Raw genomic sequence first — 14,726 nt, 5'->3', positions numbered from 1 at the left:
TGAATTTTTAAGACTGAATAGTAGTGAAAGTAGTACAGGAAAGTGCTTATCAATTAATTAATTAATTGATACCTCACCTCATTCCCTATAGGCCAAGTAGAGAGAGAGAGAGTACTCTCATAATAAGAAAAAGCATGTTCTTAGACACAATTTTTTCATAGGAAACAATATGGCCTCTTTGTGGATCTCTCATTGCTTTTTAAAAAAGAAAAATCAGTTGACAAATACATTTTATATATATTTATGGTGTACAACATGATGTTTTGAAATAGGAATACATTCTGGAATGGCTAAATAATCCAGCTACATAATATATATATATATATATATTACCTTATACACTTATTTTTTTGTGACAAAAATATTCTCAATTTTCAAGAACACAATATCTTGTTATTAACTACAGTCGTCATGTTTGACAATAGGTCTTCTTGAATTTATTCCCTCTATTTAACTGAAATTTTGTATTCACTGCTTTTGAATGAAAAGGGAGGGGACAAGAGATAACAATTGCAGTGTTAGATGACATTTATATGCTATGCTGGGTTTAAAATTTTTGGAACACCATACATTGGGTGGGTATACTGTATACAGAAGACAAATGAGAGAAAAACAAAGTAATATATCAAAGAATATATAACTGTTACGTGTAAAATGACTAATACATGGTAAGCACTCAACTAAAAAGTAAGAACTTGGTTTCAAACATTGGTCACCTGATTCCCACATTTAAAACTCCTTTTAGTTGAGAAGAATAAGAGAATTGAAAGAAGACTGAAGAGATAAGAGAGGCTATATGAAAGGAGCACCATATATTCAAATAGAAATACACTGAGAATGGGATGGGCATGACTAGTAACAGTGAGCAGATATAGTGAGGCTTGATTTTAGTTGACTTGCCATACAGGCATCATAATTTGGGATCTTTTCTATAATTTTCAAAGGAGAAATCATTGTTCACTAATGAAATGTCTTGACTAAAGCTAAAATTGGTAAGACAAAGCCAAAAAGTAGATCTTGGAAAAAAGTAACTTCTAGAAATATTGTTAGAATTTCTTAATGTCATCTGCTTTGTACTGCACCATGTGCAAAGAAACTTGTGCATAGCAGGTAAACCAAAACCAAGTAGACTAGTAGACACTTCTTGAATGGCCTCAGACACTAAGTATCAGTACTTCTACCAATAAGTAGAAGTTACTCAGTAATGTATTTCATCTCAATTTAAGGGAGGCATTTCCAAAAGAGTTATCCAAAGGTGGAGTCAGGTATTTTGTAAGGTAATGGATCACCTTTTGGGGAAGGACTTAAGCCAGGGTTGGACAGGTTTGTGTTTGAGATGTTGTTAATGTTGCTCAAGCTTTAAATGTCAGAATCGGCTGACTGGATTTATGTTTTTATTCCATACTTGGCTGTCAATAAAGAGCAGGACAATATATTTGTCTTTCATCAGCATCCATCCACGTAGCTATTATTTTTTATGCATGGGCAAATATTCTGCTGGCCATAAGGATAGTAAGACTTTGACTATAAAAGGCACCTATCAAGAATTGTTCCCACTTCCTTCAACCTTGGTGGTAGGATCTAGGAGCAGTCTAATTGTCTCAAGGTTGCCCAAATTGCCCACTTGTTCCTATTTGGTGGCTAATACATTCACATCTTTTCTAAAAGACTCAGATCTCCATGGTGGTATATGCATACTGTTAATGAATTAACTGTTTATGGCCTCTGGATGAAATCATTCTTAAGAATATCCTAAAAGAACTTGCTAACTGCTACTGGATGTTTTAGTAATTAGAGTCTGGCAGCTAGCTGTAGGTTTGGGTCTCAGATCAGCCACTTACTAGCTGTGTGAGAGTGGTCATGTTATTTAAGTTATGAACCTCAGCTCCATTATTTGCAGAATAGGAATAAGGACAGATCTCCCACACAGAGCAGAACTGACTTGCAGTGTAAATGAGATAATACATGTGAACAGCTTGGCAGTACCTAGCACAAGGTAAATGGCCAATGATGTTAGTTAATGCTACTGTAAATGATGGTTGTTTGTTCTCTAAGTTCCCTTGGCTAGATTCTAAGCTTCTGTGCTTCCTATATTGCAGACATTGATGAATGTGCCTTAAGAACTCACACCTGCTGGAATGATTCCGCCTGCATCAACCTGGCAGGGGGCTTTGACTGTCTCTGCCCCTCTGGGCCCTCCTGCTCTGGTGACTGTCCTCATGAAGGGGGGCTGAAGCGCAATGGCCAGGTGTGGACCTTGAAAGAAGACAGGTGTTCTGTCTGCTCCTGCAAGGTGAGGCTGATGTGGTGCAGCAGAAATTGAAACTGTTCTTTCTCTTCTTCCCTCACTTTTCTGCCTCCCCACCTCTCTCCCTCTTGCTGTTGACTATTCCTGAACAGGCTTCTCCTGTTCTTATCTACACTACAGCTAATGATGATGCTAAGGGGTAGGGAAACCTGCTTTGAATTGATTGTGTTCTTAGTGGAAATTGGGGTATAAGATTGAGAAGGAACTGCAGGGAAGGGGAAGCAGGGCAGAAAAGCCAATGACAGACCTCCCACTGAAAGCCTACAATGCCTTTAAGGTTGGTTGGGTGAGAGTTTTAATGAGCCCTCATCCCTCACTTATACAAACTTGCTGATTAAAACCAATCTTTGCCTAAAATAACCACCTGCATGAACTTGCTCACTTTATGACATCATCTAGAAAAGCAAGGCCAACAGACTTGCATCCAGTGCTGAGACAGGTGGATTTTCATTTTGAACAAATGATAACGATAGTATGAGGCCTCTTAGAAATTGACGTCTTCTTTGTTATTCTCAGTGCTGGGCCATTCCTTATATTAAGTTGTTTGGAAGTGAGCTTAATGCTTATGAAAATAAAATTCTGTCATCATTTGGTTTTGCTTTATGCTTTGCAAAATGGGTCTATTAAAGTGTTTGATCTCTTTGTGCTTTATTTCTTCTTTTATTGATCTTGCCTATTTATTTTCCTTTGTTATTGCTCTACTGTAGTTCTTGCCTTGTGTGTCTATGTCTGTTGGGATGGGACTATTTAATCTTGAGCTTTATGGGCATGGGAACCAAGAGAAATTACTTGCTTAGTAGCCTCTTAGCCAAGTCTCCTGATAAATTCCCAGTGTGCTCCCAAGAAACAGAGCTGAAATGAGACTTAAGAAATCATCCAGTTCATCCACTTGCCTTCATCTGCCACACATCCACAGAACTGGGGCCACCTAGTTAGGAGGGCCACATTATCAAGTGCTAGATCACTACCCCCAACACCTATTTTTTCCCCTTTCACATAAACATAGTTTCCTTACCCTCCCATCTAGGTTTGTTTTCCCTTATTGGAGCACCTGCTGTGTTTCAGCCACCCTGTAATTCAAAAAAGCAGCATCATGTTTTACTTCTTACAGCACTACTTTGAAAGACAATGAAACTGAATTTCCATGGGATAAAGTAACTTGCCCTAAATATTAAAGATATAAATGTCTAAGCTGTGACTTGAACTCCACTTGCTTGGCTCAAAGTTCATAGTTTTTCCATCTTGTCAGATGTCTTGTAACACTCTACGATGATATTTATTGGTATATTTAAAACCAATTAGGTAACTGGTAATCTAACTTGACTGAGCTTAGACTTTCAACTCAGACTTTTGACTTTCAACTAGATTCCATGTACTTCCTTGTATGTAAGTTACTGGTGAGACATTCCCTCAAGGGGTTTTGAAGTTATTAAGTATAATATTTAACCACATGGTGCTGACTCAAAGGGCAAAATTTTTAAAGAGAAGACAAATCTCATTGTGGGTTAGAATATTTCCATAATTCCTTATGGAAGAGGATGGCAATTAGGTCTCCCATTCAGCCAGCAGAATGGGGGTGAATTCTTTGCTAGGTCATTTCGAGAAACTGTTGTGTTATTAAACTTTTGAGGATGATCATTACATATCCTCACATCCTTTTTGGGCTTTCTAGGTCCCCAGTCCCTGGAATAGCAAAGGACATTAGTAGAGTCTTGACTAGTATGAGAATAAAATTCTTCTTTCAGTTTTTGTTTAAGCCATGATGAAGCAGGGAACTTACTAATCATTGAAAATTTCCCAGAGCTTCTTTAATTAACTGTGTTAATAATCCAAGCAACCTAAATTGATTTCTTCTGTTTTGAATCATAAAGTGTTTCCAAAGTCTTATGAGAATTAGACTGAAATTTCCACAGGGGATGAACAATTCTTGTAATCTAATTTTGTTAACATGATGCACCTTCACTGCAAAGCACTGCAATTTCTGAATAAAGTACAGGCAGATTTCTGTACATAAATCTTTTGTTTGTTTGTGTTCTACATGTACTCACTGCCCATTTATAGCACAGTTTCCCAGAGGTTGTGGAGGGGGAAGAGAGCCTAGTTTAGGAGCTGAATTAAGAATCCTAAATCAGATTCTGTAAGTCACCATTATAAAATGAACTGTTTGTGGCCCTCCTTGTTTCTATTATTTGAAGTTGAAAGTGCTCTATTTCAATTTGTTAAGAAATATCTCCAATACTTACACATCCAAACGGGTGACTATAATGGCATCATCTTGGAAGCTAAGAAATAAAATCAAGGTTGGGATATAAAGTACTATCTTTTCAATCATATCCTTGATGTTTCAGATTTAAATGCCATCAAACTATGCAACAGCAGAATTACGCAAACCAACAAAAGGTCAAGACTTACTGCTGAAAGACGTAGAGTTAAAATTCTTTTAAAAGGCTATTTTCCCCTTTGAGAGTCAGTACACCAGCTTAGCTGCTAGTGTTTCATGGTAATTGGAAAAAAAGGCCTTGAAACATGTCCACAGATGAATAGAGTTCAATGATGAAGCTAGGCTTGCATAAATGGATTTGAGCTTTTGTTTAGATTCTATGTACTTCCTTGGCAGTGACAATGTTTTTGTGCATCTTTAGACACCTAGTTAATTAGGTACAGAAAGATTGCTGCACAGCTTAAAACTTACGTCCCTCCAGCATTATTTAGACCACAGGAACCCAGATGAAAAGTGGTTGTCTCTCTGGGATTGATCTCTAAATCTTCGTTACAGCCCAGTGTCTTTTCATAGATACCCATCTGTGGCTCTTCCATTCATAAATTTGTCCAGGACTTTAGGAAGACATCTTTATTTTCTGTCTGTGCTACATGGGAAGGTAGAGAGGTCCCCAGCTTATTCGTTTCTAGGAAATGTAGTATTTCAGTATGAGTAATTGTGTTTATGTTGCAGATCATGGAGATGAAGACGAAAATGGATACACAAACAACTAACCACTTGTCATATATGGTAGAGCTATGAACAATTTGCTGTGGGAACACAGAAAGGGGAAGCATAGTCAGCCCTCTGTATTTGTTGGTTCTACCTTCTTGGATTCAACCAACCCCAGATCAAAAGTATTTAAAAAACAAAGATAATGCAAATTTAAATTAATAATATAAATATTTCATTTATACCCTATTAGGTATTTTTAGTAATCTAGAGATGATTTAAAGTATATGGGAGGATATGCATAGGTGGTTTGCAATACTATGCAGTTATATGCAAATACTATGCCATTTTATATAAGGGACTCGAACATCTGCAGATTCTGTATCTGTGCAGAGGTCCTTGAACAAATCCCCCAGAGATACTGAGGGATGACTGAATGCTCTACTCTGGGAAGATGCAGAAGCAAATAGGGAAAGCCTTTCACAGAGGAGGTGATCTTTGAAGGGGACCTTAAAGGATGAGGAATTTAATCAAGTCGAGATGTAGGGGAAGGTGAATCCCAAAACAAGAGGGAACTGTAAGAGCAAAGATGAGGAAGTGTAGGAATATATGTTGTGTTAGAAATATGAAGTGAATGATGAGCTTAAAATATCAGGAACAAAAAGAGTATAGGAAGGGCATAGTCACTGATGAGCCAGGAGATTAAGGCTGAAGACAGAGCCAGGCCATGGGATTTAGACTTCATCCTGTGGGCAGCAAATGATCGTAAGAGATTTTACGTTTGGAATTGGCAGGGCCCAATCAAGGTCTGATTGACAGCATGATGGATGACCTGAGCAGATAGAAGCTAACTAGAAAGAAATCACTTAGGCTGAGGTAAAGGTTCAGAGGAGTAAAGATGAAAACCTGAAAGAGGGATAGAGAAGTAACATCTAATGGGAGAAAATGCAGAAGTGAAAAATGGGTCCTGATGACTGATGATGCTAGAGACTTAGTGTCTGTGGTAATGTCTTCCCTATTCTCTGGGCGAAAAAAATGCTCCTGAGTAGCATGTTTGAGACAGAGCTGCCCATTTTCTTAGGTGAACAGGATTCAGGTGCCATTACATGAGAGTAAGAACCAGGGTCTGCAAGTTGGGCTTGTATGCTACTACATCTATACCTACACGTACACTTAATACCTGTACCTATACTATTATGAGTAGTAACTGGATAATCTAGTGGGAGGAAGAGAACAAACTATGAAGGCCAGATATTGTTTTTATGACTTCATGCAGTTAAAAAATGTGAGTAGCATTCATCTTGAAAACAAAGTAATATTAAAGACTTGAGCAGTGTTAGTTCTTGAGTTTTTCTGGGGTTTAGAGATGAGTAGGGAAAGGGATACCATAAATAGCCAGTAAACTTCCATGTTATAATAAAGTCAGGGACGAATTACTGTGGAAAGGAAAGGCAAAGTGGAGAAGACCTTTTTCATGAGATTGTCTGGAATCATGGCCATCTGACCTGGTTTATATAAACCTGTTCCCAGAAACTGAAGATGGCCATGCCAGGGACACTCTCAAGCACTCATGTATCTCTTTCTGGCAAGGAGGGAAGAATCTGATCTACAAGGAGCAGTCAGCATACTGGTTCTGCCTTCCTAAGAATAGAACTTACTCACAGGAAGAAGCCAGGGAAGAGTCTGGTCTGTGCCTGGGGCCAGGATAGAAGTAAACTTTCTGAATTCCAGCAAACTGCTCATAAAAATGCTTTGCCTTGCTCTTTGAACCCAAGTAGCAGCATTAGAAATATTTTCCTGTCTATGGTGGTTTTGATGGTTGGAGTTAGCTGTGCAAGCTGTAAGATTGTGTTTCTTTTCCTTGGAAAGAGGAATTTATTGGTAGGTTTCATTTGGCACTCAAAACTCTAGGGGTCCTGTAAAGGAACAGGGCGTCTCTTTCTATTTCCCTGACTCTTTCTCCTGTGGTAGTGTTCAAAACCCCGCTTTGTCCTTGCAGGAGCTTGAAAGTTACACCATGCTACCTCCCCATCTGACTGGGTGATGTTTTTTCTCCATCAATGATTTTGAAGCTTTACACCAGAATCACCTTCAGGGCTTGTGAAACTTTGATCACTGGCTCTACCCTCAGTATTTTCTGGTTCAGTAGATGTAGGGTGGGGTGCAAGAATTTGCATTTTTCAGTAGTTCCCAGGAGATGGTAATGCTGCTGGTTTGAGGACTGCCACTTTGAAAACTTTTGCCCCAAGAATCCTTCTGATATCACTTTATCTAAAACTAGTTTTTCCTATCCCCTAGCCTCCTCATGATACAAAAGGTGCATCATAGTGGAAAATCTGTGTTATGAAAGTTCAGGTTGGGGATAGGTTTATGTTTTGTTATTAGTTTTCTGCATGGAAAAGGCATTTCCCTCTCTGGGCTTGGTTTCCTCTTCATTAAAATGAGCTAACTGGATAAAATGACTGCTAAATGTGTTTCTACCCCAGGTGTTAAGACTAAGGGACTAGTTTGTGGGCTGTGACCTGAAGGCAAAATTAACACTTTGTAAAAAGATTGGAAATCACAGCTCAATTTGTGTGTGAGAAAGTAGAATAGGCGCATCTAGATTACCAGCCCTAATTTCATGTTTTGTAGACCATAAAACTTCTGTCCCAAATACTCAATTCTGCCATTGCAGTGTGAAAATGACCCACAGAGAAAATGTAAATGAACAAGGGACTTGTGTTCCAATAACACTTCATTTACAAAAACAGGCATCGGTTTGAATTTGTACCGTGGGCATCAGTTTTCCAACCCAAAGTTTATATTACTGTTTTACAGAAATAATCTGACCTATGTCCACCTTCTTGATTTAAAAGTTTCAAAATGCTATGGCAGAAAAGAAATGAGTGATATTATGTAATCTGGAGTAAATATATCAGTGTGTTGACTAATAGCAAAAAACCTATAATTTTTCCATGGCATAAGAAAAAATATATTTTTTTATTTGATAGGAAAGTCTATTTCCCTGCTTTTTAAAATTTGAAGCAATTTAAATATTACAATAGTTATTAATTGCTTATCATTGAACTTGCAGTATAAAATTGCATCAAAACAGCTTCTGTGGCAGAAGATTGAGAAAATACATCTTTGGCATATAAATAAGGATTGTTCAAGCCACCCAAGTTGGGATAGAGATCGAGCTCTGGAAAGAGCCTCAAAGATCTCTGACAAAAGGATTGCTTATCATCAGTGGGCTCCATACTCTCCTCAAATTTAGTTTCTAGTGTGATTGTGCTCTGTGAGCTGATGTTTCGTAATGGCATTCTCATTGTATTAATGGAGCCACCTGTGACATTTTCATTATTAAAAATGATTTTCTTGACAGTTACCCTGTAATTCAAAGGCAAAGTGAACATTGCCATTGTTCTGAAACACGTTAGAAGCTAAGGGGGCCTATTTGGCATTTTCACATAATTGACGAGATGTGAAATTGCTTTATTTTGCACTAACCCTGGAGGCTACATTTATTCTTATTCATTCTTTTAATCAGCACGTGGGAAGAAAATACATTCTTATTGAGTCTCATAGCCTGTTGTGCAGTAACCTTTTCTGAAAGAATTTATCCTTTTGTTTGATACCAGCCACAGACACAGCCATGCTGGTTCCTGAGGCATGATCCTTCTATACTTGGGAAGAGTGATAGTGTGCCATTGGAAGTTGAGCTGATCAAATGGTTTTATGTTGTAGCTATCATTACTTTGCTTAGTTTTTGCTGGTTAAAGTAAGTCTTCAGGGAGTCATTTGGGGCCATGGTGACACAAGCGAAACATATTAGTGAGTTAAAATAATGGTATATGAGCTGTAAGCCTATTGTTAGGAAATTCCTAGGATCAGGACACTTCCTTGTCCTGACTAGCTGGATTCTCTGATTCAATTCACTTGCTAAAATATAGAGTCTCTTGCTTTCTCTCTATATACACGTTTGCATACACATGCAAATGTATATGTGTGTGTATAATCTTTCATCTCTTGATATTTTTGGAACACCATGATTTCTTGTTATTTGTATAGTAAAAGAGCCAATGCACACAATACATTTATCAACCTGTTGTTATATATGTAGCTGGCATGTCTCCTTTCCATTCTCCTTAAAGAATATAAAGCTCTTAAGGTTTCCACTTTAGCTGACACAAAACACCTCAGCAAGCCCTGTCTGATTATTCAGCGTTTTTGTGGATAAAGTAGATAAAGACCCTGAGGGCAAGTCCATCAAGTTTTCAGATGTCACTAAGCTGTGAAGGAGGGTGAGCTATAGTAAATGACAGAAATAGCATTTACAAAGCATTGTGACAGGAAGAAGAGATGAAGTAGATCTAACAATATGAAATGCAACAGAGATAAACATCGAGTTGTATACTTGCTGCCCCTAAACAGCCAACTGCACAAGATGAGATAGGGCTTAATGAGGTTTTAGTCTTCATTGAGCTCAATATTAGCCAACACGATGGCGTAGTCAAAGAAAGTAAATACAGTCATGCATCACTTAATGACAGGGATACATTCTAAGAAATGAGTCATTAGGCTTTTTCATCACTGTGTCAACATCATAGAGTATATTTAAACAAACCTAGATGGAATAACTTACTACACACCTAGGCTATTTGGTATAGTCTATTGCTTCTAGGCTATAAACCTGGACAGCATGATACTATACTTAGTATTGTAGGCAATTGTAACACAGTGATAAGTATTTGTATGTCTAAACATAGAAAAGGTACAATAACAATACATATAAAAGACAAAAAATGGTATACCTGTATAGAACACTTACCATGAATGGAGCTTACGGGACTAGAAGTTGCAGTAGGTGAGTCAGTGAGTGAATGTTGGGTGCATGTGAAGGCCTAGGATATTACTGTTCACTTCTGTACACTTTATGAACCTTCTATACTTAGGCTACACTAAATTTTGAAAAAGAATTTTTTTCTTCAACAAATTAACCTTAGCTTATTGTAACTTTTTTACTCTATAAACTTTTTGATTTTTGTAACTTTCTGACTCTTGTGTAATAACATTTAGTTTGAAACACAAACACATTGTACAGCCATACAAAATATTTTCTTTGTTATTATTCTATAAGCTTTTTCTAATTTTTTAAAACTTATTAAACATTTTTTTCAAACTAGCACACAAAAACACACCTTAACCTAGGTCTCCAGAGGGTCAGGACTATCAATATCACTGTCTTTCACCTTCATATTCTCCTCCACGTCTTGTCCCACTGGAAGGTCTTCAGGGACAATAACACGCACAGAGCTATCATCTCTTATGATAACAATGCCTTCTTCTGGAATACCTCCTGAGGACTTGCCTGAGGCCGTTTTAGTTATCTCTCTTTTTTTTATAAGTAGGAAGAATACATTCTAAAATAATGATTAAAAAAGATAGTATACTAAATACATAAACCAGTAACCTAGCCATTTATTATCATTATCAAGCAGTATGTACTGTAAATGACTGTAGGTATATATTTTTATACAACTGGCAGCTCAGTAGGCTTGTTTACACAGGCATCATTACAAACACATGCATGAGTAATACAGTGCATTACATAATGGCTGCGATGTCACTAGGTGTCAGGAATTTTTCAGCTTCATTCAAATTCTATATGACAACCTTTGTATGTGTAGTATGTCAGTGACCAAAATTTCATTGTGTGGCACATGACTTTATTGAAAAAAGCCTGCATTAAAGAAAGTACAACACTTAGAACAAGGTAAGCACGAAACTCAATTCACTCTTTCTTCAAAGACTATTGCTGAATAATTCTATTTAGTTCTCTCTCAGCTACCTCATTTGAGAAATAGAGATATACATTCGTATTCCACAAATTATCAGGATTAAATGTGATCATGCATGTAAATGCCTCTGAACAATGTATGACACAAGATAAGTATTAAATGTATGGAAGAAGGAGAAGGAGAAGGAGAAGAAGAAGAAGAAGAAGAAGAAGAAGAAAAGGAAGAAAGTGAAGAAAGAGGAGTTAATGTTAAGAAAGAAGCTACAAGAAGAAGAAGAAGAAGAAGAAGCAAATAAAATGAAAGAAGAAGAAAGAAAGAAATAAGAAGAAAGAAGAAGAAGAAGAAGAAGAAGAAGAAGAAGAAGAAGAAGAAGAAGAAGAAAAAGAAGAAAGAAGAAGAAGAAGAAGAAATTAAAACTGTTGAAAGAGAAGGCAACTATGACAGTGAAAGGATTATAAATGATGGGGACTGGTCAAGAAGTTAGAGGTGTTTACCCAGAGATGAAACATGTCAGTGAATATATAAGAGCTGTCTTCTAAAAACTGAAGAATTGAAACATGACAAAGTGTTTGGAGTTCTGTTATTACTGAAGGTATGGATTCAGGTCAATGGATAGAAGTAATGAAAAGTCTGATTTTTTACATTATAACATGTACAGAGATGCACACTGAATTCTCTCCATAGTGGTGAATTCAAGACTGGAGAGCCTCAAGCACTTCAACTTTTGAATATGGCTGCTATAAAGAGGATTCAACTATAGGTCAGGAGGCTTGGTTATATATTCTTTAAGGTAAATTCCAGCGCTGAGACTCTTTGGTTTTTTAAAATATCCAGCAAATTAGTTATAAGCATGAATGGTGATGACAGGTCTTACCTTAAATTTTCAGCAATGAAGAACACTGTTTAAGAAATTACTGTAAGCAACAAACATATAAAAAAAAAGACATGCTGCAAAATGTTTAGTCTTACTGCTTAAGTGCTGCTGACTTTCAATTTTTTTTATAACTATGAGTCCTCAGAGGCAATACTTCAAAAATTGTACTGTGCTTATAATATGGGGAACTGCCATAAGGTGGAAAGAGGCACCTGATTATACCCCTCTGTAGTACACAACTTTAAGGCGATCTTGCCGAAGAAGAATATTTTGAGACCATAACAATTGGTGGTGCTGTTTGGAGAACCACTACCTAACTGTGTCATCTTGGATAAGTGGTTTAGCCTCTCTGGGTCTAAGGGTCTAAGTTAATTGTTCTGTATAAAGGGCATAATCAGACTTCCTTTCACAGTTGGGACAGGGATATAGTTAGATGAATGTATTTGAATATGTTAAGTGGTAGTATGGAAATACAGGAGCATGATTTTCCACTCAAATGACTTATTGATCATATATGCATTTTTAGCTGCTTATAATTCTTACTTAGAAATATGATTTTTAAGAACCCCTTTGAAAAAGATTTTCAAAAAACATGTTGACTTTTCGTTAAACTTAAAAATGTTCCTATTTTTATTTTTTCTGCTCTGCAAGCAAAATCAGGGAAAGAAAGTGTGTGTTTGTGTGAACACACCTGTGTGCTTCAGTTTGGAACAGAATGAGAGGTGGCCGGGGGATGACTAAAAATCCAAGAAGTTCATTTCTCATAGTGTAGCTGTCCGTCATGTCCTAAATGATGAAACCTCCTTAACTTCATTTCTAAACAGGATGGCAAGATATTCTGCCGACGGACAGCTTGTGATTGCCAGAATCCAAGTGCTGACCTTTTCTGTTGCCCAGAATGTGACACGAGAGTCACAAGTCAATGTTTAGACCAAAATGGTCACAAGCTGTATCGAAGTGGAGACAATTGGACCCATAGCTGTCAGCAGTGTCGGTGTTTGGTATGTTGGCTTCCTTTACAGGGTGTTGAGCCTTTACTCTGAAAGAGGTTACAAATTCAGTTGTCCGTGGGACCTAGTTCCCCATTTTTCATAATACTATACAGGGAGCTCTGTGGGGCCTGTGGCTAAGGGTCATGTTCACTGCCTAAAGATAATCAGGTTGTATTTGAAATACTGTACAAAGTAAAAAGCACATATTTATGGGACAGATTTGACCCAAACAATGACAGTTTACAGCTATTACTAATAAGAAATCAAGATCAAGAAAAATCTCTGCAAGAAAGGAAGCTTTCAAAACCTTGACTAGTACTTGTAGTCCTGACAGAGCTAAATCTTTCATTTCTGTGCCATAATCCTTAAAGATTTCAATATAAGAGGTAACAAAATATAGTAGAAATATCAGAGATTTAATCATAGAGACCTAGAATCTAAATGTGGTTCTCCCACATGCTAGCTTAAAATGATTACCTTGGGCAAGTCCTAGCATTTTACTGACTATTCTGTCCCTCAGGTGGACACAGGTGTGTGAGTACATCTGAGGGAAAGAATGGGCTGTTACGAAGATTACAAGATATGTAAGAAGGACAAATACAGTACTTGGCTCAGAGAAGGTACTTAGTGTATGGTAGTGACTATTGTTAATACTTCCTACCTTGAAAAATCTTTTCAGATATTACATGTTTAAAAAGAAAAAAATGAAGGTTGTTATAAGTATTAATATAGGGCTACTAATGGTATAATTAGATTTGAGAAAGTCCAGAGAAAAGGCTTAATTTCTTGACCTGGTTCTTAAGTTTCAAATTATATCACAAAGATTTCTAGCAATGGGAAGACGTCTAGGACACACTGTCATGGAATGTGATGTCCCATATGTAAAGTCACAACTATGGGACATTCTGAGTTGATTCGTAATGGAAACTATTAGCTGCATGTCTGTAATTTAACATTTGCTGACATGAATGATTCTCATTTTATGGGTAGTGTATGAAAACAAGTATTCAGATAAATTATGCTCTAAATTTCCATCAGATTTTTTTTTAATCTTCAGGTGAATGTGCAGATAATCTTAACAGAATATGTCTTTCTTAATCCTACAACTGAGAAGTATGACTCAGATAAATAAAAATTGTAGTCATTAAAACTCCCACCCAAGGACAAAAAAGTCAATACAATTGTAGAATTAGTTTCCCTATGAGACTGGCAATTTGCATTTCTTTTCCAAGAAGCTAATCATCAGGCATCCAGAAGAATTCGTATTAATTTGATGCATGAAATTTTCATAGATAGAATTTCAAAAGTATATCCTCTTCCATCCTAGCCCCTAAGATGAATATTTCTCAGGAAAACCGAAGTAGTTAAACACATAACTTATGAATTACTTGAGAATACTATGGGTCATACTTAATAAATATTCAAGACTTTTCATGTGCCAGACTTTGTATGATGTAACAGTGAGCAAGATAGACATGGCCTATACCTACACAAAGCCCATAGTCTTATGGAGATGACTGAACAATTAAACAAGTTACCATATATTATAAGGTATTATGCCATAGATTATAATTCATGATAGCAGAGGAAGAGGATGCATAGTGAAATAGTTTTATTGTGGGCAGCTCAGTGAAGCCACAGATGTCAGATGCTGAGACACACAAAAGCTCCATTTGAAGTGCAATCTAGAAAGTTCAGTTATATTCAAAACCATGCAAATCAGAACCACAATGAGATACCATCTCACACCAGTTAGAATGGCCATCATTAAAAAGTCAGAAAACAACAGTTGCTGGAGAGGATGTGGAGAAATAGGAACACTTTTACACTGTTGGTG

General features: G+C 37.0%; 1 protein-coding gene across 2 annotated transcripts in view; it reads left to right on the top strand.

Annotated features, from left to right (window-relative positions):
* NELL1 (neural EGFL like 1) overlaps window positions 1-14,726 on the top strand; it is a 934,274-nt gene that overhangs the window by 915,764 nt on the left and 3,784 nt on the right. For both annotated transcript variants that reach the window (XM_032166405.2, XM_032166404.2), the window contains 2 exons: window positions 2,100-2,293; window positions 12,722-12,898. In XM_032166405.2, coding sequence (XP_032022296.1) covers window positions 2,100-2,293; window positions 12,722-12,898 — 371 coding nt within the window. The remainder of the gene's footprint in view (window positions 1-2,099; window positions 2,294-12,721; window positions 12,899-14,726) is intronic.

This window comes from Hylobates moloch, unplaced genomic scaffold, assembly GCF_009828535.3.
Source record: "Hylobates moloch isolate HMO894 unplaced genomic scaffold, HMol_V3 SCAFFOLD_11, whole genome shotgun sequence".
Lineage (NCBI taxonomy): Eukaryota > Metazoa > Chordata > Mammalia > Primates > Hylobatidae > Hylobates > Hylobates moloch.
The sequence above is the reverse complement of the archived record's forward strand: the minus strand, read 5'-3'. Positions and strand labels throughout refer to the sequence as shown.